We start from the raw sequence: 20,444 nt of genomic DNA on the forward strand, positions 1-20,444 counted from the left end.
TTTCATTTGAAATGCTTATTTGGTCGGTAAGGATTTTAGCTCGCAATAACGAGGGACCGCTGGAAGAAAATTTACAGATATAATGTGAACAAAGAACCCGAGAACAATGCCACAAGTTTGGAGAAGTACAGAGAAGAATGCACAGACAGAAAGGGAAGACAGGGAACGCTTGGTATCAATCCACATCATCATGATTACTTCATAGGGCTCGTATATTTTGCTTAATAATGTCTCTCGCCCATCTGAACGAGTGTAGTCCATCCCTGGCAGCAGTTCTTGTTCATGTTATGTCCACACCAACAGCACGAGGGTGGTCTCAAGGGACTCTCGGTCGCTGCTTGGGTCTCACGACCAGACTGCTTATTTTTGTTCTTATGTTTTCGTTCAATAGCTAACAGTCGTCGAGAATCAGATAGATTTGAAGACAGCAGCGAATTTCTTAGAGAGGCTTTACGACCGCCTGAGCTTTGGCGAGAGAAGGTTCGTGATAGGATGGTCTCGGAGGACACTCGTTCAGGGCCTACGAGCCTGGCATATACCTCCGATGGCATGTCGTGCCAGTACTTGCAATGGCAGCAAATGACAAATAATTTGGCAATGTGTTGTTCTGCTGGCGCCTTCATCCTTCGCTCAGATACCTCTCGTACCACGGCAGAGGAATCAGCCTGAGTAGCTTCGTTTTGTAAGATGATATCACTGGAAAGCAGCTCTTGCACGATTGGGACCTCGTTCTTAGGGGTCTCATCATGTTGGGCCATGGCTTTATCGTTCTTAACAAGAGCTTTAGTAACGTCGAGTACTTCTTCATCGGCTGTATCGTAGCTTGCTTGCGAGGAACTTTGCGATGGTGTCCGGCTGGGCGATGGGTTCCTACATCTCAGCACGGATTTGATTGAGGGAGCATTTTCAGTGTTGGACTGGTCCAGTGCACTAGGCTCGGAAAAATTGGCCGGTGCATCTGCTGTGACGCCAGATCCTTTCTGGCTCTCAGTGTTTGCCCGCGGTGGAGAGTTGTTACTGAGAGAACCAGTTCTGTCTGCATGCTTGATCGGAAGGGGAGGTCTATCATTGCGGGATTGCTTGGTTTCTTTGGGGACTTCTGCTGGCATTGTACCAGATACCGTTGTTGATTGTCCCGAGCGCCGGCTCTCCTGTTGGCGGCCGTTCACGAATGACGATACCGGCCCTTGAAATGACTGTCGAAGGCTATCTTTAGGATGGCTCTGCGCTTTTGCCGATGTAGGCTCAGAAGCCGACTTTCGACCTCTTGGCTCATGCTGTTGTGACACTTGGATTCGCAATGGCAATGGAATGATAGATGGGTCTGGATTCTGGGAAATTGAGCCCCCTGCAATTCCACTTTTTCCCTCTTGCTCAGGGCCATTAGATGTGAATGAATTCGATGAGAGGGGCGAGGACTTGAAAGAGCTTGGGGTCGTTTGCGACCCGGCAGGCATTCCATTCTTCTTGCGATGTTTGTTTTTCGTGATTGCCGGCATTGAAATAGAGGATCCAAACGTCTTAAAGGAGCGTTGGATATGCCCCGATGGCGTAAGATCGTGGAGCTGACGTGCCGTAGTGACCCTGGTTGACATGGTATCAGGAACCTCGAGGTAGTTTTTGCTTTGCCCCCAGCCCCTTGTCGAGAGATCGATAGGACGCGATGATGTATGAGCATACGGGCTAGAAGCAGAAAATGGCCGGGTCCCAACGGACTTACCGTCATGCCTGAGAGTCGCAGTAAACAAGTCGCGGTCAAGATCTGCCAAAAGCTTCGCTTGGCTGGGCTGTTGAGGTTCATCCTGGCGGGCAAGGCTGTCAGGTGCAGGCTGGCCAGTGAGCTCTGGTTTGTAGACAGAACCTCTTGTACTGTCAAAGTCATGGGCTCCACTATTTCTCTGCCAGGCTTCGGCCATTCTCCAATTCTCTCTTAGGTCATCGGATTTGGGTGCCGTGTGAAGAGAATGGCGGGCACGAGCCGTGCCTTCTAACTGATGAGAAGGAACCAGTGTAGTTCCATGGTGAGTCGCCAACTCCCTCGATACCGCGGTGCCGAAGCGTTCTGGAAGAGCCAATGGCAGTGTCGGTGGGGTTTCACTTGATTGACGATGAGACTCTGAGTCTTTGGAACTCGATCGAGATGATCGTCTTGATCTCGAGAAGATCCCGGAGAAGACGCTTGAAGACCTTCCTCTTCTTCCTTCTCCATCGGTACTGGACGACCGAACTGCAGTGCTATCCAGTGGCTGCTTCTTGGTCAACCGGCTGTGGGATCGATCGAAGATGCCATGGTCCTGTCGGGCCTGAGCCTCTTCGAGTCTCTGGAGACGCTGTTCGAGCTCTGTCCTTTCCGCCTCGAGTCGCTTGGTAGCACGTCTCTCTTTACGCGCAGTTTCCCATGCGCCAGAGGTTCCGATCTCTTGCGGAGTACTATCTTGAATCCCGGAAGTCTGCAGTGACATGGTGTTCACAGCCATCACCGGTTGGAACGGGGGAGTTGAATGAGAAGTGCCTGTGGATGGTAGCCTAGAGTTTTGAGAATAAGTGTAGGAGCTGGGTCTAGTTTCATCCTGACCCAATTGCACGGGTGTCTGACCGGGCGCCTGCTCGTTTTCATTTTTCAGCTGAGAGAGCTCATCAGACAAGCCATTATCATGAGGGTTCCGGCGCTTCTGGTTACAGTCAGTGTGGACTCGGACAGCGTGGAGTCGAACATACATCCGAGCGATCGACGTTGAAGATTCGCTGGATTTGCCCCGAGATGGAGGATCGACGTCGGTGGGTCGGACCAGTCATTGGGGGAAAGAATGAGGAGGAAACGAAGGATAAATAATTTAGGGCCCCTCGGAGTTGGGCAGGATTGAAGAAGTTCGAAACTCGCCACGGTGCACTGTGCACTGTGCATTTTGCATTTTACTTTTGGACTCTGCGCAACTGAGACCTGCAGCCCAACTATTCTTAGCCCGCTTTTCCCTCTGTGACTCCTCCCATTCATATCTCGCATCAAAAGATGTAGAAATGGCGTCCGATCTCTCTTTTTCTCTCATTTCGTACTGATTCACATCTAAACCCAAACCAGGACCCCCTAGCGAGTTTTTGGTCGGATTCAAAATCCTCCCCAAGTGCTCCAAACTGCTGTGACGCCCGAGAGGAGAGAGGCTCAGGACAAGATCAAGTGTCAACTGTGAAGCGCCAACTTAACTGTCAATGTCAAATGCCAAATGCCAAATGCCAAATGCTCAAGGCATCAAAACTGTGGAAAGACCTTGGAAAGACGAAGACAAAGCAAACCCACGGAACTCATTCGGCACAGCCCCGCTTGGCACCGTGGATTTGGATGCGGACACGACAACCTTATTCGATTCTCATCTCGACTTACACTCGGAACCAACACACACCTAGTCACCATGGCAGAGCCCCCGCCCCCGAGCTACGAGGCCTCGCAGTCATCTGCGCGCTTCCCTAACACACAGCGAGAGGATCTCCCCCCGTATCACAACTGGCAGGAGGCGGTTCCAGATACTTCGACCTTTCCCCCGCCACCTATCTCGGGCTACTATTGTTCTGGGACAGGGAATGCATCGGAAGATGACGCACAGCGTGCTCACGACTTCTGCGACAACACGCCGCTCTGGCCCCCTGAGAGACCCTCGCCAACTGTGTACGCCTCTGTTAGTGAGCATGACATACGACCTGTGCTGCAGAAAGAGTTCATCGGGGAGCTTTCTTTGTTGGGCCGTGGTCTGTGGCAGGGACGAACAGTCGACCGGAATGGAGACTGCTTGGCCTTGAGCCATCTGCCTCTTTACTTCGCGGCGGAGGATTCCCCTTTTATCAGAGAAAAGTCCAAGATGATTTATTTCGAGGTGAAGCTCCTCGGCCTCCGTGCAGGGCCCGGATCGGAGTCCGACTCCAGCGGCTTCTCTATCGGTTTCGCAGCGGGACCATATCCCTCCTGGCGGTCCCCTGGCTGGGAAAGGGCCAGCTTAGGCGTCTTTTCTGACGACGGATGCCGGTTTGTGAATGACTCATGGGGTGGTCGTGATTTTACGAGCCCAATCAATGTGGGCGAGACTGTTGGGATAGGAATAGTGTTCACGCTTCCGGAGAATCCGCTTGCTATGGCAGATGCGCTGTTCGAGGACCGGAAGAAGTGTAAAGTGGAGGTCTTTTTCACCCGCAACGGTCGGCGAGCAGGAGGGTGGGACCTGCACGAGGAGACGGATGAGGAATCCGGTGGTATTGAGGGATTGGAGGGAGACTTTGACCTGTATGGGGCCATCGGGCTGTTTGGTGGCGTCGATTTCGAGGCCTACTTTGACCCTGCAGCTTGGCTATGGAAGGCCGATAGATAGATGCCAATTGATGCAGGCCTGTGATCGCTGCCAAGTCCAGTAAGGGGCCGCGAAAAGCCGTAGGGCTGAGATTGGCTTTATGTGACAGGTGTTGCTCGAACTGCTTCTTTTAATGTCGCTATGATGAATATGATATCCATACCGTACCCTGGGCATGTCTGTTCAATGAAGGCTGAGTGGACGAAAGTAGTATCAAATGTCCGAAATAGACCCGATACTAGATCGTCCTATATCGGAGTCGGGTTATAGCTAACAGGGGTATATCAGCGAAGTGGCCTATTCCGACTACCTGCCGAGGGTCAGCATACGCACATGCGGACATCTTCATCGTGCAGGGTTCTAGAAAGTCATCGGCCGCACACCTTCCAAGACTTGACCTAGTAGATGCGCGCATTAGTGGCTCGGGGGGAAGCATCGGCTGCAGTTCCGTCATGCAATACAGTTGTTGGTATGAGCCATGAGCAGGGGCATTCCATTTGCCCCCCAGACCGGATGCCCCGTTCATCAAGCTACATGAACAGCTGAAAGGGAATTGACGTCACGGACGAGGTTAAAAGTGTCCTGCCTCGTGTCAGAGTCCCTCGCGTAGGTCCGGGATGGTCGCCTCAAAGGTTGTCTCTCGCAGCCTCGTCAATACGAGGGATCATTGACTAGGCTGCGACTTCAAAGTATGGTAGCGAAGTGCGACGGTTCTACAGTCGACCCCGGCTATGGCATTAGATCCGCATTCTCAAAGCAGCCTCATGCTTTCCGTTCCATCATATCGGAAAAGCGGCCTGAGCATGGAGCTGGGGGGTCTTAATCCTGGAAGCGCCATGACCGCATATCAGATGCATGAAATGCGCACTGACAAAAACAGTATCTGGTCGCGCCGAGTACCAAGGGGGTTTCTTTTGTTCTTTCGATTAGTCTACCTGCAGATGCATGGGATTCAATAGAAAAGGCGTGGGGTAGTCAATAAAGGCAATAGAAGTCTTCCAATCCTAGTCTGCACACGAATCATAGGGCAATACAAAGAACTACAAGGCGTGAGTCAGATGCTTTTCCAGTCACTTTCATCTGTCACTTTTACTCCGAGGAGATACAGGGTTCGCAATAATATCACCGAGTGCTTTCTTCTCGTTAGTATGGGAATTCGTGTCCACATCAAAGTCGCTGATATGTGGAAAAGTATGCCCTCGAGTGGTAGTCTAGAGGGCCAAAGGAGTGGATCGCCCTGTATCTTCATTACCGGGAGAAGTTAGTCCTAGTGAGGGCGCTGGTGGAGACCGAAGTCGGTGATTAACCCGAGACTATCCTGAGATGGCTGCAGTAGAATGCAGCCAGACTGCAGCTAGGGAAAGAGAATATTTGGACACCCCCACCGGGAGGAATTGCCAAAAGACGGGGGACTAAGGTCGCATCAAGGCCGGTCTGTACACGGGATGACCCCTGAGCCTTCGGAGAACGGATGGGATCTCACACGGGACAGTGCGCGCGGATGGAGCCCTTGCAGCTGTTGCAGGTGGAGGCTGGTCGTTGCCACAAGATCTTGACAGGCGTGGATTTGAAATAATGCTGACACGGACACTGACCACGTCGACAAAGTGTTGACTATGACATTGTGGACTGGTGGACCCGGGAGGGGTGGAGTTGCGAAGTCAAATAGACGTGCAACTTTGGAAACTTTGGGGGATGAGAACGAGCACGGTTCAAGTCTTCTCTCTAGGATCCACTGTTACGCTCGCGCTTGTAACGTACTACTACTAGCCCCACCGGACGATCTGGATGGCGTTCCTGTTCTTGTAACTCCAGCCGCCCTCTTATCCAGAAAGGGTAACAGGAGAGAAATGAGTTTCGAGAGAGGGGCGTCTGCAAATGGACGTGCTGAGAGCTTTGGTCATGCGATTCGTTGGAAAAGGTAGGCCAACGGTGGCTAATCGGCTCGTCGGCGCCAAAAAGGTCAACATGGGACGAGAGGGGGGAAGCCTGATCGACCTATGCATGTCATCGCTCTCATCCGGGCCCCTCGTCCTGTCAACGGTGGATGAAAGGTGATATAATGTGCACTGTTCTGCAGGTCGCCCCTCTACGTTACAGCTTTCCACCTTTCCACTGTCTCATCCAGCCTCCCCGTTTCTGCCCCATTCGAGACTACTCGTTAAGGCCCAGAATGGAGCCGGTCGCTCCCGGGATTGGAGTGGGCTCGGAGCTATCAGTGTGGAGTTTTTCTAGGCAAAGACTGGGCCGGAGAGTCCGTGCAGCCGAGATACGCGTCTGTTTCACTCCAGGACATGATGGTCCATGGGCGAATCGGCCTTTGACCCCATCCCTGTCAGCCTTGGCCGTTCGATTCGGCCGAGGATCGAACTGCAGACGCCGTAGAGTGGCCAACTGTTGAACAGGTAACGTCTCCACCCCGGGATATGCACACCTCGTATGTACCTTTTTGAGGTGCTTCGTAGTGTACATGAGGATTATCCGGAGGGGCCGCCACTTGATGCACCGGACTGTGCAAGCGTCTGAGCAACATGCGAAGGACAAAGGTACCAGATTGCGTGGACCGCGTGGGAAGTTCAGGCGACTTGGCACCTTTTCGTGTTCGGGCTGTGCAAATGTCTGATCTCTGTAACATACTTTCAGCCGATCGACCTTCGAGATAAATGATCTTCCACTTTAGGCCTGCTGCAGATTGACCGGGCCCCGCTAAGCCGGGCGGATTCCGGTGTCAGCACGAGCTCGCCTACAATTAGACGCCAAAGACGGCGCGAGGCGGTTGTGAGCCAGAAAGGAAGGAGTCTAGTCGTCTTTTTGGGGCCCCTACACAAGATAGTACAGGGACGCTACATATACTATGCCTACTAGTTCCTTGCGGTTCGACATGTTTGGAGTGTCTAGAATGTCACGGTGGAAAAGGTGGAAAGAATGAAAAGATTGCATAACCCGTATTGTACCTGACACTCCATACTTTTCCCTGAACCAAGGTTTCCTAGTAAGCATGGGAAACCTAGCATCTCACAGAAACAGCTCTCTCACGGGCCGAAACAATTCAATAGTCCGCGCCGAAAGGCTTTCGCGCCACTCAACAGGGTCGCCCCGAAACCTGTTGTGGGCAACTATGCGGAGGTAACCACATGCTGACTCGATTTGCCTTCTCTTACCTTTTCCAGAGTTCGAGTTCAAGTTCGAGTACGAAATGCGCGGCCCCGAGTATACTTTTTCTTTCATCGTCTAGTTGGGTAATTTCACACAACCTTCCATTTCCATTTCAGGCGGAGTCCTGCCTGTAATTTTCCCCTTTCGTGTTCGCTTTCCTGGCCCCACCCAAGCTTCGAAACGCACCCGAGGGGCCCGAAAACAACCTTCAGTTCACACTTTTAGTCGCCCGTGTGGCGATCGCCGCTAGGATTCCCTATCCAGCACGGTCCTTTTAAGCGTCGTGCCCCAGTTGCTCTAACCCTCTCCGATTGAGTGGGACTTGGCCACGGCGCGTTTTGATTTCCCTCGCTGCACGTTAAAATTTAAGGAACCCATCCTGTACCACAAGGCGTGCGAATCACGGGCGATCGATATCGATTGATTGGCAACCTGGGGCTGAGAAAGGTCCGGAGAGGGGGATGTCCAAGGCGCTAGCCAACAGCGAGCCCACCACAGCGCTAGCCATTTGTCCACGACGGTCTGGGTTTGCCGATGAATGGTAATCTTCCACAAATCACTATGGCCTGAGAGTAGATTCTCAATCTTATCCCTCACTAACTCTACCTACGTAGATATGTACCAGGTAATATAATAATTGTCGTAAAGTAATGAGATTGTAGAAATGGGCTGAACATAAGGCTAGAATAACCGGACAATCAAATCAACAATCAATGACGATCACCGGCCAACCGACCGTGCAGCTACAAATGAAAAAGTTTCCCGGCCATGGGCTGGGCACCAATAAAGGAGCAGTGGCTCCATCCGAGTGCAACCGCTCAAACAAGGGAGGGGTTGAAACGATAATGAAGGCATCTCGCGTGCAGGATCGGATATGTTCTCTCTAGCCCCCATTTGCCCATTTCCTTCGTTTCCACCTTTCTGCCGCTCTGCATGCCACGGCGAGGCTAAAGTGACTCAAGACGATCGTAGCTGTGTACCTGCGACAAGAAGAGGGCCTATCAGAGGCTAATGACTTGAGGGTCGTTGCCTGAGAGAATGGAGATTTCGTCATGCCGCGCGTGGAATATACCTATTATGATGGGAGAATGTTAGATGCACGGCTCCACGGCTCCAAACGGCGAAGAATGGACACGCGCTACGGGCCCCAGCTGATCGCCTGATGCTTTTTGCGCATCCGTGGATCGCAGTGGAGGGCCGCATTGCCTATATATAGAGATGTAGAGACGGCATGTTTTATTCGCACCCACAGTAGGGTAAGTTTTTGCCTTGGAATGGCGCATGATCGAAAATCTGAGTAAGAGCAAAGACCAAAGACCAAAGACCCGAGAGCGAAGCAGAGAGCATGAACCTCTCGTAATCTTACGTATCGTACGGAACAGTTTGTACCTTACCCACTTCCGCTCCATGTCACTGCGCCTGCATGGGCCGCCGCCAATCCCTCTCCACTCTCAAATGCCTCCATCTAGATCCAGGGTCTCTGACGCACGAGGCAAAACTACACCTGCAGCACACTCAAAACGATCACGGAGACTGGGGCACTTTGGAGATTTTATTTTTTTTTATTGTTTCTTAGCTTGGTACTTTTTTTATTATTTTTTATTAGGATTATTATTTTTTTACGAGCAATTGTTCGCGCGAATTAGTATCAGGATTGCCATCGTAGGCATGTGCTCTCCCTACAAATTAATCTCCTTCCACTCCCTCCAAGTACCTATCTTCTCCTCCTTTTCGTTTTCCCTCCCCTTCTTCCCTTTTCTATCTTGGGCTGGTTGAGGAAGCTCTGTTTTCCCCGACCTTCGTTTTGCTTCCTCGCTCTTTACTGCCAGCCCATCATCGGCATCAGCATCGCTGATTGACTTGCAAACCCCCCTTAGCTCTTGGAGGTTTGTGTCCTACATCAAACACGGGAGGCCCTTGCTAACGTTTTTTTTTTCAATGTATAGATTGAATCGGAAACCTCCCGGGGTTGGGAATTAGAACCCCAGAAAATGGCATTTCCTTTTCTGCGAGCCTTTGTCGCGCTATTGTCAGTTTACCCGTTTGGTGATGCGATTGCCCCCTCTCTCCCGCTGACTCCCCAGCAGCTGCTATCGCTACTTCCGCCTCGTCGTGAACTTGATCTCGTTCTGGTCATTCCGGCCGATAACGCCTCCGGAAAATCCGAAGCTGACCAGTCAGGATGTCTCGGTAATCATTCCCACGCTTGAGGGATGTGGCGAGGAATTGGTGGAGACGATTCGCTCTATTCTGGAGAACCAACCCTACGAGATTCTTTTGGTGACTATCGAAGCCAATCGGAGGAGGGCCGAGAGGATGTTGAATCTGATGCCGGCGTCCAAATCGAGAATTCGTCTGTTCACGGTCACGCATCCCAATAAGCGCCGCCAGATGACTAGAGCCATTCCCGAAGTTCGAACTGCTATCACGCTTCTTGCCGACGATGATGTGAGCTGGCCTTCTACCGTCCTGCCATGGGTTTTGGCCCCCTTCGAAAAGGACGATCGGTATGGAGGCGTGGTGACCTGCCAGCGATTGCGCCGCGCCGTCGCGCCGACCCTCTCACAGCGCATCTGGGGATATCTGGGCGCTCTCTATCTCGAGCGACGCAACTTTGACTGCGGAGCTACAACCAATTTGGATGGCGGCCTGCCATGCATGTCCGGACGCACGGTGGCCTATCGGACCAAGATCCTCCAGGACGAGGGCTTCACCTACGCCTTCACCAACGAGGAATGGTGGTGGGGAAAGTATCAACTCAACGCGGACGACGACAATTTCATCACTCGTTGGATGGTCTCGCATGGCTGGGAAACTTATATGCAGTACCACCCCGAGGCGGAGGTGCTCACCACACTAGAGGATAATCCCCGATTCCTGAAGCAATGCGCCCGCTGGTCTCGAAGCAACTGGCGGAGTAATCTCACCAGTATGTTCCACGAGAAGCACATTTGGTAGTAAGTGAAACCCTCCCTTTTCCCCCCGATCGGTCTACTTGCCCCCCGAGTCTACTTGCCCGGCTAGCCGTCCTCCCCGAGCACGAGACTGGAAACTTTCGGCCTCATTCTGTTGGCTCGCCTAGAGCGAGCAGAGCCTGAGAGGGACGTTCTAGTGTGGCCTAAGAGACTTTGTGGGTGGTTTCCGAGTCGGGAAAGGAAGAGCGCAGCATTATGCAAGAAAGTTGCCTCGTTTTTCAGCCGCAGCTAACCCTTGTTTTTTTTCTTCTTGGTTCTAGTCGTCAGCCCTGGAGCGCTTATGCTGTACACTTGACTACTTTGTCGCCTCCCGCCCTTTTGGGCGACCTGCTGCTGGTCTGGCTGTGCCACAAGGCGACCGTTTCGTGGGGTGATGTCCTGCACGATCGAGCTATGACCTCGCTGTATCTGTGGATTTTCAGCAGCAAGTGGATCAAATTACTGGGTCACTACATCCGATACCCGGTCGACGTTTTCCTGATGCCCGTGTCGATTCTTTTCGGCTATTTCCACGGTGCAATCAAGATGTACGCCGTGATGACACTGAATGTGGTAAGTTGTATTGTATTTTTTCTTCTTGTTTTCACCATTTTTCCACTTTTCGCACATTTTCACTGGTCTGGCCGGGTGTGGGCTGCCCAAGCGTCGGCCTCGCCCCTCCTCCCCCTATGACACGCTAGTATCACGACGCTTTGATCACGACTCCTCCTTCCTGCATCTTATCCACTGTACTTCCCGCCCGAGCCATTTTTCTGACGCGTCGCTGTGATTTGTCTGATGTGGTTTCCGATACCTTTTTCATTTTGATATGCGTTTGCTCTCCCTGGATCTTCCCCCAGCTGACCCGTCTCGCTTCCAGACAACTTGGGGTAGCCGTGACGGCGCTGATGATTACGATGCGGAGCGTATGAAGAAACGCACCGATGCGGATCGCATAAAACAGCCTTACTACCCCAGCTACCTGACCAAGTAGAAAAGCTACTTGTGGGACGAATTTCCGGAGACCTCTTCCTCGACATTTGCAGATATTGACATGTGCTCTGCAATGGCGGGGATCACAGACCACAGGCCTTCCGACTCGGCCGGAGACCTGAAGAGTCTGGATTAGACAAGCAGTGCTGGTGATAGCCCAGCCTTCTTGCTCCATTTTACGATGAAATGCCGTGACGACCATATTTTCAACCCATGTCCGACCTGAAGTGTTACTTTGTGCTTCGATCCCACTTCTAGATGCGCCCAGCGCTTGATTTGAACCTTTTTCTCTTTTCTTTTCTTTTCTTTTTTTCCTCTTTCCCCCGTGGCTTGACTTTGCAATTCATGCCGCCATTCCGTGGCTGCATCGTGGGGACATCCGACGCGGTCGACTTGGCAGTCTCTCAACTACTGAGAAGATCTCGTTCCTTCGTTCCAGACCACAAGATTCGACAGAACTGATGCGTGGTATCACAACGGCAGCACCAGCATCTCCTATCTTCCATCTTCCATCTCTTTCTCTGCACACGATTGGGTTTTCGAAAATGGGTGGCCAACCTCGAGCTTTGAAGGTTTCTTTTCTTCTCTATTTCTTGTGTAAATTACAAAAGCATGGGCGGTTTTCGTCGTTTTGCTCTTGATTCTTTTCGCGCTTTGCATCTCGATGTGCTATTCAGCTGGCTTGATATCCCCTTCTGGTGCTAGCATTTCGATGCTTTGTTCGTTTCCCTGGGCTCTAGATGCAAGATGGAGGGTATTACTGGCTGTTTTCTCTTTTTTTTTTTCTCGAATGCTGTTGATAATTTCTAATCAACTAAAATACGCGTTTGAATGATCCCCTCAAGAATTCCCCTCTCGGCAAGACCCAAAAAAATCAGCTCTAGACCGAGTTGGTGTCATCGTACATGTACCGGGCATAGCGTTCAGCCCTGATGCAATAGTGCAGTAGTCGGATCACGCACCCCGAAGTCTGAGCAAATGGCTTATTTCCGGTCAAACTCAAAGACAGCTGTACCGTAATTGGCGATCAGCATTGCAGCTGAAGGTGTTACAGTGTAAGCGAACGCGCGGGCCAGGAGATCCTGTGGCGCGTGAGTGGCGATCGGGCCGAGACTTCGAAAAGTTCCGCGTCCTCCGCAACTATCAACCTCGACCCCGACCCTGAGCTGAAGATATGGCTGGCCTTTCTCAAGCTGCGTTGCCCTCGCAGCTTCTTTCCCTCGTACGACGCAATGCACCCTTGTGCCGCCGCATTCACTCGTCTCCCTTGAGGGCCGCTGTCGCACATCCTGTCACTGCCCATGGTCCCCCGCCCAAAGCTCCTGCGCCATGTCCGGATTTCAAGGGAAGTGCAGAACAGCAGATGAAAGATGCGAATTCTAAACCGGCAAGTGCAACACAGTCAGAACCCTCAAGGGCCACCGTGTCATTGAAGAAGCGGTTTTGGAAGGATGTCCACGTCCATGGGAAGCAGGGTAAGGTGTGCAAGTTGGCCGTTTAAAAAGACTTTCACTGACTCTCAATTCAATCTACTACAGGCGAGTACCAGGTCCTACTCGACAAACGACCCGTCAGAACACCCACCAAGGAAATCCTCACCATCCCCCATACAAAGCCTCACCTGGCGCACGCCGTCGCCCTGGAATGGGATGTGATGACCTCTCCCCAACAGGCTCTGAAGAGTCATCTGATTCCCCTGACTTCCCTCTCGGCGCGCGCGGCGGATATTGTTCGGGAGGATGCAGAGGGCGTTACCACTATCCGTGACCAGATCGTCACGACTGCCATGCGCTATTTGGACACCGACACTCTGCTTTGCTGGGAACCCGAACGGACGAGCCGTCCGCTGGAGCGCATGGATGGCGAAGAAAAGACCGAGAGCCTAAGAGAAATTCAGATGAAGGTTGCCAAAGACATCATGAGCTTCCTGTCTATGAAGGTTTGGCCCGGTCTTGAGATCGTGCCCATTCTCGACACTGAGAGCATTCTGCCTTTATCGCAGCCGCAGGCCACCAAGGAAAGCATCCGCACTTGGGTGTCAGAGCTGGCTCCTTATGATCTGGCCGGTCTGGAGCGAGGCATTCTGGCCTCCAAGAGTCTCCTTGTTGCGGTGCGCTTGGTGACGGAATGGAGTGAAAACTTCCGTGATCTCCAAAAACACGACACCAAGAAGTTTGGTCTTGAAGATGCGGCCGAGGCTTCGAGTCTGGAGGTGAAATGGCAGACGGACATGTGGGGCGAGGTGGAGGATACCCACGATGTTGACAAGGAGGACCTGAAGCGACAACTGGGCAGCGTTGTCATTGTGGTTAGTGGAGAGTCTCGCTAGAGCTGGAGACAAACCTTGTACTATAGACACTGTATACCATCAATATTAGAGTCCTGTATACACGCATGGGCGGAGTAAACTGTCAGCCACTGCCAAGGCGGAGTGATCAGCGTCTCTTTTGCCCCCTCCCCCCAAACAAGGCGGCCATTGCGTTTTCCTTCAGATCTCGCACATTCATGCATTTACAATAGCAACACGAGAACAATGTCCGACAGACCTGAAGGGTACGTTATTCCCACTCCGCATGGACCCATGGTTCGCGGGTCCTGGCGGTCGGCGATGGCAGCACGCCCTCCGTTGGGACGAGTTGACTGGGTGGTGGCCCTGTCCTGGTTTACATGGCCATCCGACTTGGGAATGGCTTCAAATACGTTTACATGTGACTAACATGCCTTTCTCTTTCAGACACAAGCGCTCTCGGAGTGCGCTAGCGCTTTCCCTGCTGCATCGCGATAAATCCAAAGGCGAAGACAAGGAGGACGACAACTCCTCGGTCATTTCCGCCTCAACGAACGGCTCCTCGATGACGCATACTCGCAGCTTCAGCCGTAGTCGTCGCAAGCAAACCCAAGATCCGACCCATCCCCCAGTTCCCGAGGACTCCCTCGAGCAGATCGCTGCCTACCAGAGCTCCCAGGGCGGGGACACTACGGATGATAAGGAGGCTTCATCCCCTCAGCCGGAGTTGACCAGCATGTCACTCGACCAGTCGGTGCGGACCTTCCGGTTATTTGAGACCCTGCGCAGTGGTGATACAACTGCCATTTCCAAGGCTATCAAGGAATCGGGGGATGCCCAAGTGGCGAACAATCTGTATGGAACAACCATTCTCCACCTAGCTCTACAGTGTGCAGAACCCCAGGTGGTGGAGTATGTGCTGTCTTCAAGTGAGGACTTGGATATCAACGCTCGGGATCGCGAGGGCAACACCCCGCTTCATCTCGCTGCCCAGCTTGGACGCACCTCTTTGGTTCGGGATCTACTGAGCCGGTCCTCCGTCAATGACGCCATGGTCAACTACCGGGGTCAAACTGCTCTCGATCTTGCCCGTACACCAGAGATCTTCCAGCAACTCCAGCTGGCCCGGTCTCTCTTTATTGACGAAAAGACCCAGGAGATCCAAGCTCTTCTCGTGAAAAGGCAATATGATGAGCTAGAGAAACTGCTGGAGGAACCTCGGGCAGAAGGTATCCTGGACGTCAACAGCCTGGATCTGGTTACCGACCGAATCACCGCGCAGACCGGCGGTACTTTGCTACATGAGGGTGCTCGGAATAAAGACGTGCAACTTATTGAGATTCTTCTCACTCATGGAGCGGACCCTTTCCGACGTGACAAGAAAGGAAAGCTGCCCCAAGATGTTACCAAGGATGATAAGACCAAGGCAATGTTGAAAAAGTCCCCGGCTGCTGCGCTTGCCCAGCGAGGTATCCAGGAGAAGGCTATTCTCGGAAACAGTAATGCTCAGGGCTTGGCGGGTCGAGTATCCATTGGAGAGGCACCTCTGGCAGGTAAAGATGCCCGTGAGATGCGTGGCTATCTTAAGAAATGGACCAACTATACAACTGGCTACAAGTTGCGGTGGTTTGTCCTCGAGGATGGCGTTCTCAGTTACTATAAGCACCAAGGTATGCTTTTTTCCTAATTAAAAACGGCCTTGTATGGACAGTGGCTTTTTCAGTCGACCTGATCTAATTTTTTCATGCAGATGATGCTGGTTCTGCTTGCCGTGGAGCAATCAATATGAAGATCGCTAGGTTAAACATGGACGCTCAAGATAAAACTCGATTTGAGATCCATGGAAAATCGTCGGTTAAGTACCACCTGAAGGCAAACCATGTTGTGGAGGCCAAGCGATGGTTCTGGTCTCTGAATAATGCGATTCAGTGGGCCAAGGACGAAGCCAAGGAGGAAGCACGTCAACGTTCGCAGAACGCAGAAGTTCTTCGTCAAGCCAAGATTGACCAGTCAAGTATCAGCGGAACTCCTTCTGAGTCTGGTCTTAGTCACAAACCCAGCACCAAGGGTCTTGCACCTCCTTCTCTCGGAGTACCCGGTAGCAGCAGCGCTAAGCTTAGCACACACACCTCCCGAACTACTCTTGAGGTTACACCAGAGGATGAAGCAGGCTCGGCTTATGGCTCACTCGATGCTCCTAACGAGGTGAACAGAACGATCAGCCATGTCACTACCGCGCCTGATATGGATGGCGATGACGATGAATACGGCGATTATGCTTCCAGCCGTGAGATGCCTTCAGAGGACAAGGACGCTCTGAACATCACTGCACAGTCTGCAAAGCTTCAATTGGATCTTCTGGCCAATGTGTCTGCTTCTCTGCAGACAGAGAAGTCTAAGAACCCAGATATGACTATTTCAGATCCAGCGATTGAGCAAGCTCTTGGTGCCTATGAGGGAGCCGTCAGTAGTCTCAAGGGCTTGGTACAAAATCTCCTTAAAATTTCGCGGGATCGCGACGCCTACTGGCAATACCGCTTGAACCGAGAAGAACACCTTCGTCAAATGTGGGAGGAGAGCATGGCGCGTGTCGCTCAAGAGCACGAAGATCTGCAGTCCAAGATGGGCGAGTCCGAAGAAAAGCGGAAGCGCACCAAACGGGCCCTGAAGGAAGCTCTGGAGAATGCTACTGGTAGTAGTCGTGAGATCAGCGGCCCGTCCTCTCGCATGCTGGCTGAAGACCAGGACGAGGAAGGTCAGGAGGAGGCTGAAAACAAAGGGGACCAGCCTAGTGAATCAGCTCGGCCTGTTTTTACTCGCAACAAGTCGGTCGCGAAGTCTGCGTATTCTCAGATTAGCAGTCTTTATGACTCTGAGTCGGATGGCGATGAATTCTTTGATGCCATTGACGCTGGAGAAATTGAGGTGGAGGATGTCACCAAGGTCGAACCTCAAGAACAGGAGGAACCCGAAGATGAGAGCTCTCAAGCTCGTAATGATAAAGCGGCTGTGATCAAGCCTTCCTTTATGGGTTACGAAGAGCCTGTACGAACGAAACTGAAGATGGACAATGACAACCGGCCCAAAATCTCTCTTTGGGTAAGTATTTTCTTTCCTTGCGTCTGGCGTGGCCTGAATTTTGCTAAACTTTTCAGGGTATTTTGAAATCCATGATTGGCAAGGACATGACCAAGATGACCCTGCCAGTCTCTTTCAACGAGCCGACCTCATTACTTCAGCGAGTTGCTGAAGACTTGGAGTATACTGACCTTCTTGATATCGCTGCTGATCGAACCGATTCAATGGAACGTCTGGTTTATGTGGCTTCGTATGCTGCAAGTGAATATGCTTCGACTATCGGCCGTGTGGCAAAGCCATTCAATCCTCTGCTCGGTGAAACTTTCGAGTACGTGCGGCCAGATAAGGGCTACCGATTCTTCGTGGAACAGGTCAGCCACCACCCTCCAATTGGCGCTGCATGGGCCGAGTCGCCTAAATGGGATTACTGGGGTGAATCCTCCCTTAAATCCAAGTTCTACGGCAAATCCTTTGATATCAACCTGCTCGGCACATGGTTCCTCAAGCTGCGTCCTATTACCGGTGGGGAGGAGCTGTACACTTGGAAGAAGGTGACATCCTCCGTGATTGGCATTATTACAGGTAACCCCACCGTGGACAACTATGGTCTTATGGAGATCAAGAACTGGACCACAGGAGAGGTCTGCTACCTTGACTTCAAGCCCCGTGGGTGGAAAGCATCGTCGGCCTACCAGGTCAGCGGTAAGGTGGTTGACAAAGATGGGTCTCCCAAATGGAGTATCGGCGGTCGCTGGAACGACAAGATTTATGCTCGCCACACACCCGGCTTTGAGGCACCAGTCTCTGGCCAGGACCCCGAGTCAGCAAAGACGCTTCTGGTATGGCAGGCCCATGCTCGTCCCACGGGCGTACCTTTCAACCTCACTCCCTTCGTTATTACCTTGAACGCTCTTCCCGAAAGCTTGAAGGATTGGCTACCTCCGACTGACACCAGACTGCGTCCCGACCAGCGTGCTATGGAAGATGGCGAATATGATCTTGCTGCCGATGAGAAGCACCGCGTCGAAGAGAAGCAACGTTCCAAGCGCCGAGAACGCGAAACTAACGGAGAGATTTACAACCCCCAATGGTTCGCCCGTGCTACCTGCCCTATCACCGGCGAGGACTACTGGTCTCACAACGGCAAATACTGGGCCAGCAGAGATGCCCAGGATTGGAGTCTTTCGGAAGATATCTTCTAGTTAAGTGAAGGGAGTGGCATGATTTTGAGACTTTCGGGCCCAAGCATGGGCCTTTTTGCAGGCTGTAACTTTGCTTGTTTAAGGCATTTTAGTGCTCTATAATACACGGTAAAGCACGAGCACTTGTTTATATCCGAAATGTATCATCACCAGAAGACATTTTTATTTTCCGATTCCTGAAGTAAATCGTACCATATAGCTCCACAGTCACGTGCACGGATACTTGAAGGAAAATCGACCAAACCGACCACACCCCATCTCACATCACCACGAACTTACATAATGGCAGGAGGATACACCTGTGTCCAGTGCCTGAGTGTACTCCAAAAGGGTGTCCGGGTGTCCGGTACTCCAGGTCGCCTCCAGAGCCTGGCTAATTCGCGACGGAGGTCTGCTGTGTCTCCGTCGTGGATCCGCAGCTTTGGCTCGGAGGGCAACAATCGCTCCCTGGGAAAGACTACAATCGAGCAGGGAAAGAATGTTATCGAAAATTCTCCCGCAAAATTGGCATCGCCTGCACCATTTGCGCAGAGAGCCGCCTCCACGTCGGCCGGTCCCTCCGTCGATACGCGCGCTCTTTTGAAACCCGACAACCTGTTCCACTCCTTCTCGAACTCGCCTTCGCCTGCAATTCGCCAACGTGCTGCTTTCATTAAGCAGAATGCATTCTGCCCTCATCCGAGTCATCAGCAGACCCGCGCCCCCGTATCGCCCCACGACCCGGAAGCGCGAAAGACATCCGACGAGACCAGTCAGCCGCCGGCCCATTCACACTTTGAGTGTCCCGATTGTGGTGTCCCGATCTACTGCTCTGAGGGCCACTGGATGGATGACTTTGAGGCTCACCTCGAGGTCTGCGAGACCATCCAGCAGATCAACGAGGATGACCATGACTTGCACTCCGGCCGACACTTCCCTGAATTCTCGTATCCGGGTGTTCAGGACGACAACTTCGTTATCAACATGACCAATTGGGATACCTACATGTACACTCGCGAGTTTGATGCTATCAACTCCGATCGTTCCATGCGCCAGGTCACCCGCATGCTCACCTACCCGCAGACCATTGCGAGTGTCTTGCATGAGTTGAGCCCGTACAGTGTCCGTGGCAAGAACCGTTTGACAGGCGAGGGATTGAAGAGTTTGAGCGGTATGTTGAGCTTGGGTCTTGGACAATTGATGCCTTCGTGGTTACGTCTGGCATGATCAAATGACTAATATTCTCTCGTTTTGTTATAGCGCTGCGGTACTCCCTGCATCCTCCCAAGACCGGTGAAGATATCGATATCAAGGGTCTGCGTCTGAAGGCCCCTCCAGTCCGCATCTTCATTCTGGGCGCACGCGCGGAATCCTCACTGCCCCGTGATGTCTGGATGCAGCTCTCCTACATGTTCCCACAAGCTCTTCTGCACATTATCTTCATCGGCCCTGAAAGCATGGCCAACCGAGACTCCGAGTTCCCGCTGCCCGAGCGCACCCCCGAGAACCCATTCGGCGGTATCGTCGAGGACCGCCTGGGCGGTCAGATGAAGATTACCACCTACGTTGACTATTTCCACACCATGTACAAAGCCCAGTACTTCCAGCCCTTTGACCCTTACCTGGATGTCTTCATGCTCTTCCACCCCGGTCTGGGTCACCCCGCCAGCTCGCACGAGTGGACGGAGACTCTTCCTCAGCTCTTGGAGACTAAAGTCCCCGTTCTCTGTACTGGATACACTCAGTGGGATATGGAACGTGATATCAACTGGGTTCACGAGAAGTGTGCGGGTGAATTTGACCTTCTTCTCGAGCCCGGTGAGAACATCTTCCGCAGTCTGCGCTGGGATTTGAACGACTTGGACCCGCATGATGTTTCATGTGGAAACTGGGGTCTGTGGGCGTTCCGTGGCAAGAGGTATGTTTTACCTTCACCCTGCTCAAACGAAAGTTCGACTGAATTGCTGACCTTCCTTGCAGATACGAGGCCACATTCAAGGCGGAGTAGATGCGGTCCCCGCTTTTTGTATGATATAGTTATTTGCTGGGCTCCGGTTTTTGTTGGGATCCCTGTAGTAGATAGGCCATCTTTAGTCCTCTCCCCTGAAATTCTTACGCTACCAATCTTCACAGGTAGAAGATGTCTGACCCACCTGGGCGATTGACAAGGTTTAACTATCTCAAAAGGAGGTGATCTAAGAGGTATACGTAGTTTTTATAGGCTATTCCATTAAACATTTTTAAGAAGCCCGAAGGGACAAATCATTTCAATCAAATGCGGCCAAGAATACAGCACGTTAATCCTACAAGCGTCCACCAAAACTAGCAAATGACATCCAAGCCAGAACATGGAGTGCACGCATCCATGTCAGTATTAATTCAGTTGATTCCAGGATCAACCAAGGACATATGAACAAAATTAAAAGGCAAAAATCTTAGATGTCGTAAAATGGGTTGGAGA

At 52.1% G+C, this 20,444-nt stretch overlaps 5 protein-coding genes across 5 annotated transcripts; 4 read left to right on the top strand and 1 right to left on the bottom strand.

The window, feature by feature from the left end:
- Positions 1–221: 221 nt before the first annotated feature.
- Positions 222–2,796, bottom strand: N7443_005541 (uncharacterized protein; the record flags this gene model as incomplete). Its single annotated transcript, XM_056885597.1, has 2 exons — positions 222–2,672; positions 2,719–2,796. The coding sequence occupies 2 exons, from the start codon at positions 2,794–2,796 to the stop codon at positions 222–224; spliced, it is 2,529 nt and encodes an 842-aa protein (XP_056741045.1).
- A 611-nt stretch (positions 2,797–3,407) lies between these two features.
- N7443_005542 (SSH4 family protein) lies at positions 3,408–4,355 on the top strand (the record flags this gene model as incomplete). Its single annotated transcript, XM_056885598.1, has 1 exon — positions 3,408–4,355. One exon carries the CDS (start codon positions 3,408–3,410, stop codon positions 4,353–4,355), a length of 948 nt encoding a protein of 315 aa, XP_056741046.1.
- Positions 4,356–9,481: 5,126 nt separating this feature from the next.
- N7443_005543 (glycosyltransferase family 2 protein) lies at positions 9,482–11,438 on the top strand (the record flags this gene model as incomplete). Its single annotated transcript, XM_056885599.1, has 4 exons — positions 9,482–9,519; positions 9,578–10,447; positions 10,726–11,017; positions 11,325–11,438. The coding sequence occupies 4 exons, from the start codon at positions 9,482–9,484 to the stop codon at positions 11,436–11,438; spliced, it is 1,314 nt and encodes a 437-aa protein (XP_056741047.1).
- Positions 11,439–12,611: 1,173 nt separating this feature from the next.
- N7443_005544 (uncharacterized protein) lies at positions 12,612–18,004 on the top strand (the record flags this gene model as incomplete). The annotated part of the gene is made up of 5 exons (XM_056885600.1): positions 12,612–12,912; positions 12,976–13,745; positions 14,179–15,394; positions 15,475–16,823; positions 16,880–18,004. The coding sequence occupies 5 exons, from the start codon at positions 12,612–12,614 to the stop codon at positions 18,002–18,004; spliced, it is 4,761 nt and encodes a 1,586-aa protein (XP_056741048.1).
- Positions 18,005–18,286: 282 nt separating this feature from the next.
- N7443_005545 (putative mRNA processing protein (Mss51)) lies at positions 18,287–19,991 on the top strand (the record flags this gene model as incomplete). Its single annotated transcript, XM_056885601.1, has 3 exons — positions 18,287–19,154; positions 19,244–19,901; positions 19,964–19,991. 3 exons carry the CDS (start codon positions 18,287–18,289, stop codon positions 19,989–19,991), a joined length of 1,554 nt encoding a protein of 517 aa, XP_056741049.1.
- Between the last annotated feature and the right edge of the window lie 453 nt (positions 19,992–20,444).

Source organism: Penicillium atrosanguineum (genome assembly GCF_028827265.1).
Source record: "Penicillium atrosanguineum strain IBT 20685 chromosome Unknown utg000004l_segment0_segment0, whole genome shotgun sequence".
Classification (NCBI taxonomy): domain Eukaryota; kingdom Fungi; phylum Ascomycota; class Eurotiomycetes; order Eurotiales; family Aspergillaceae; genus Penicillium; species Penicillium atrosanguineum.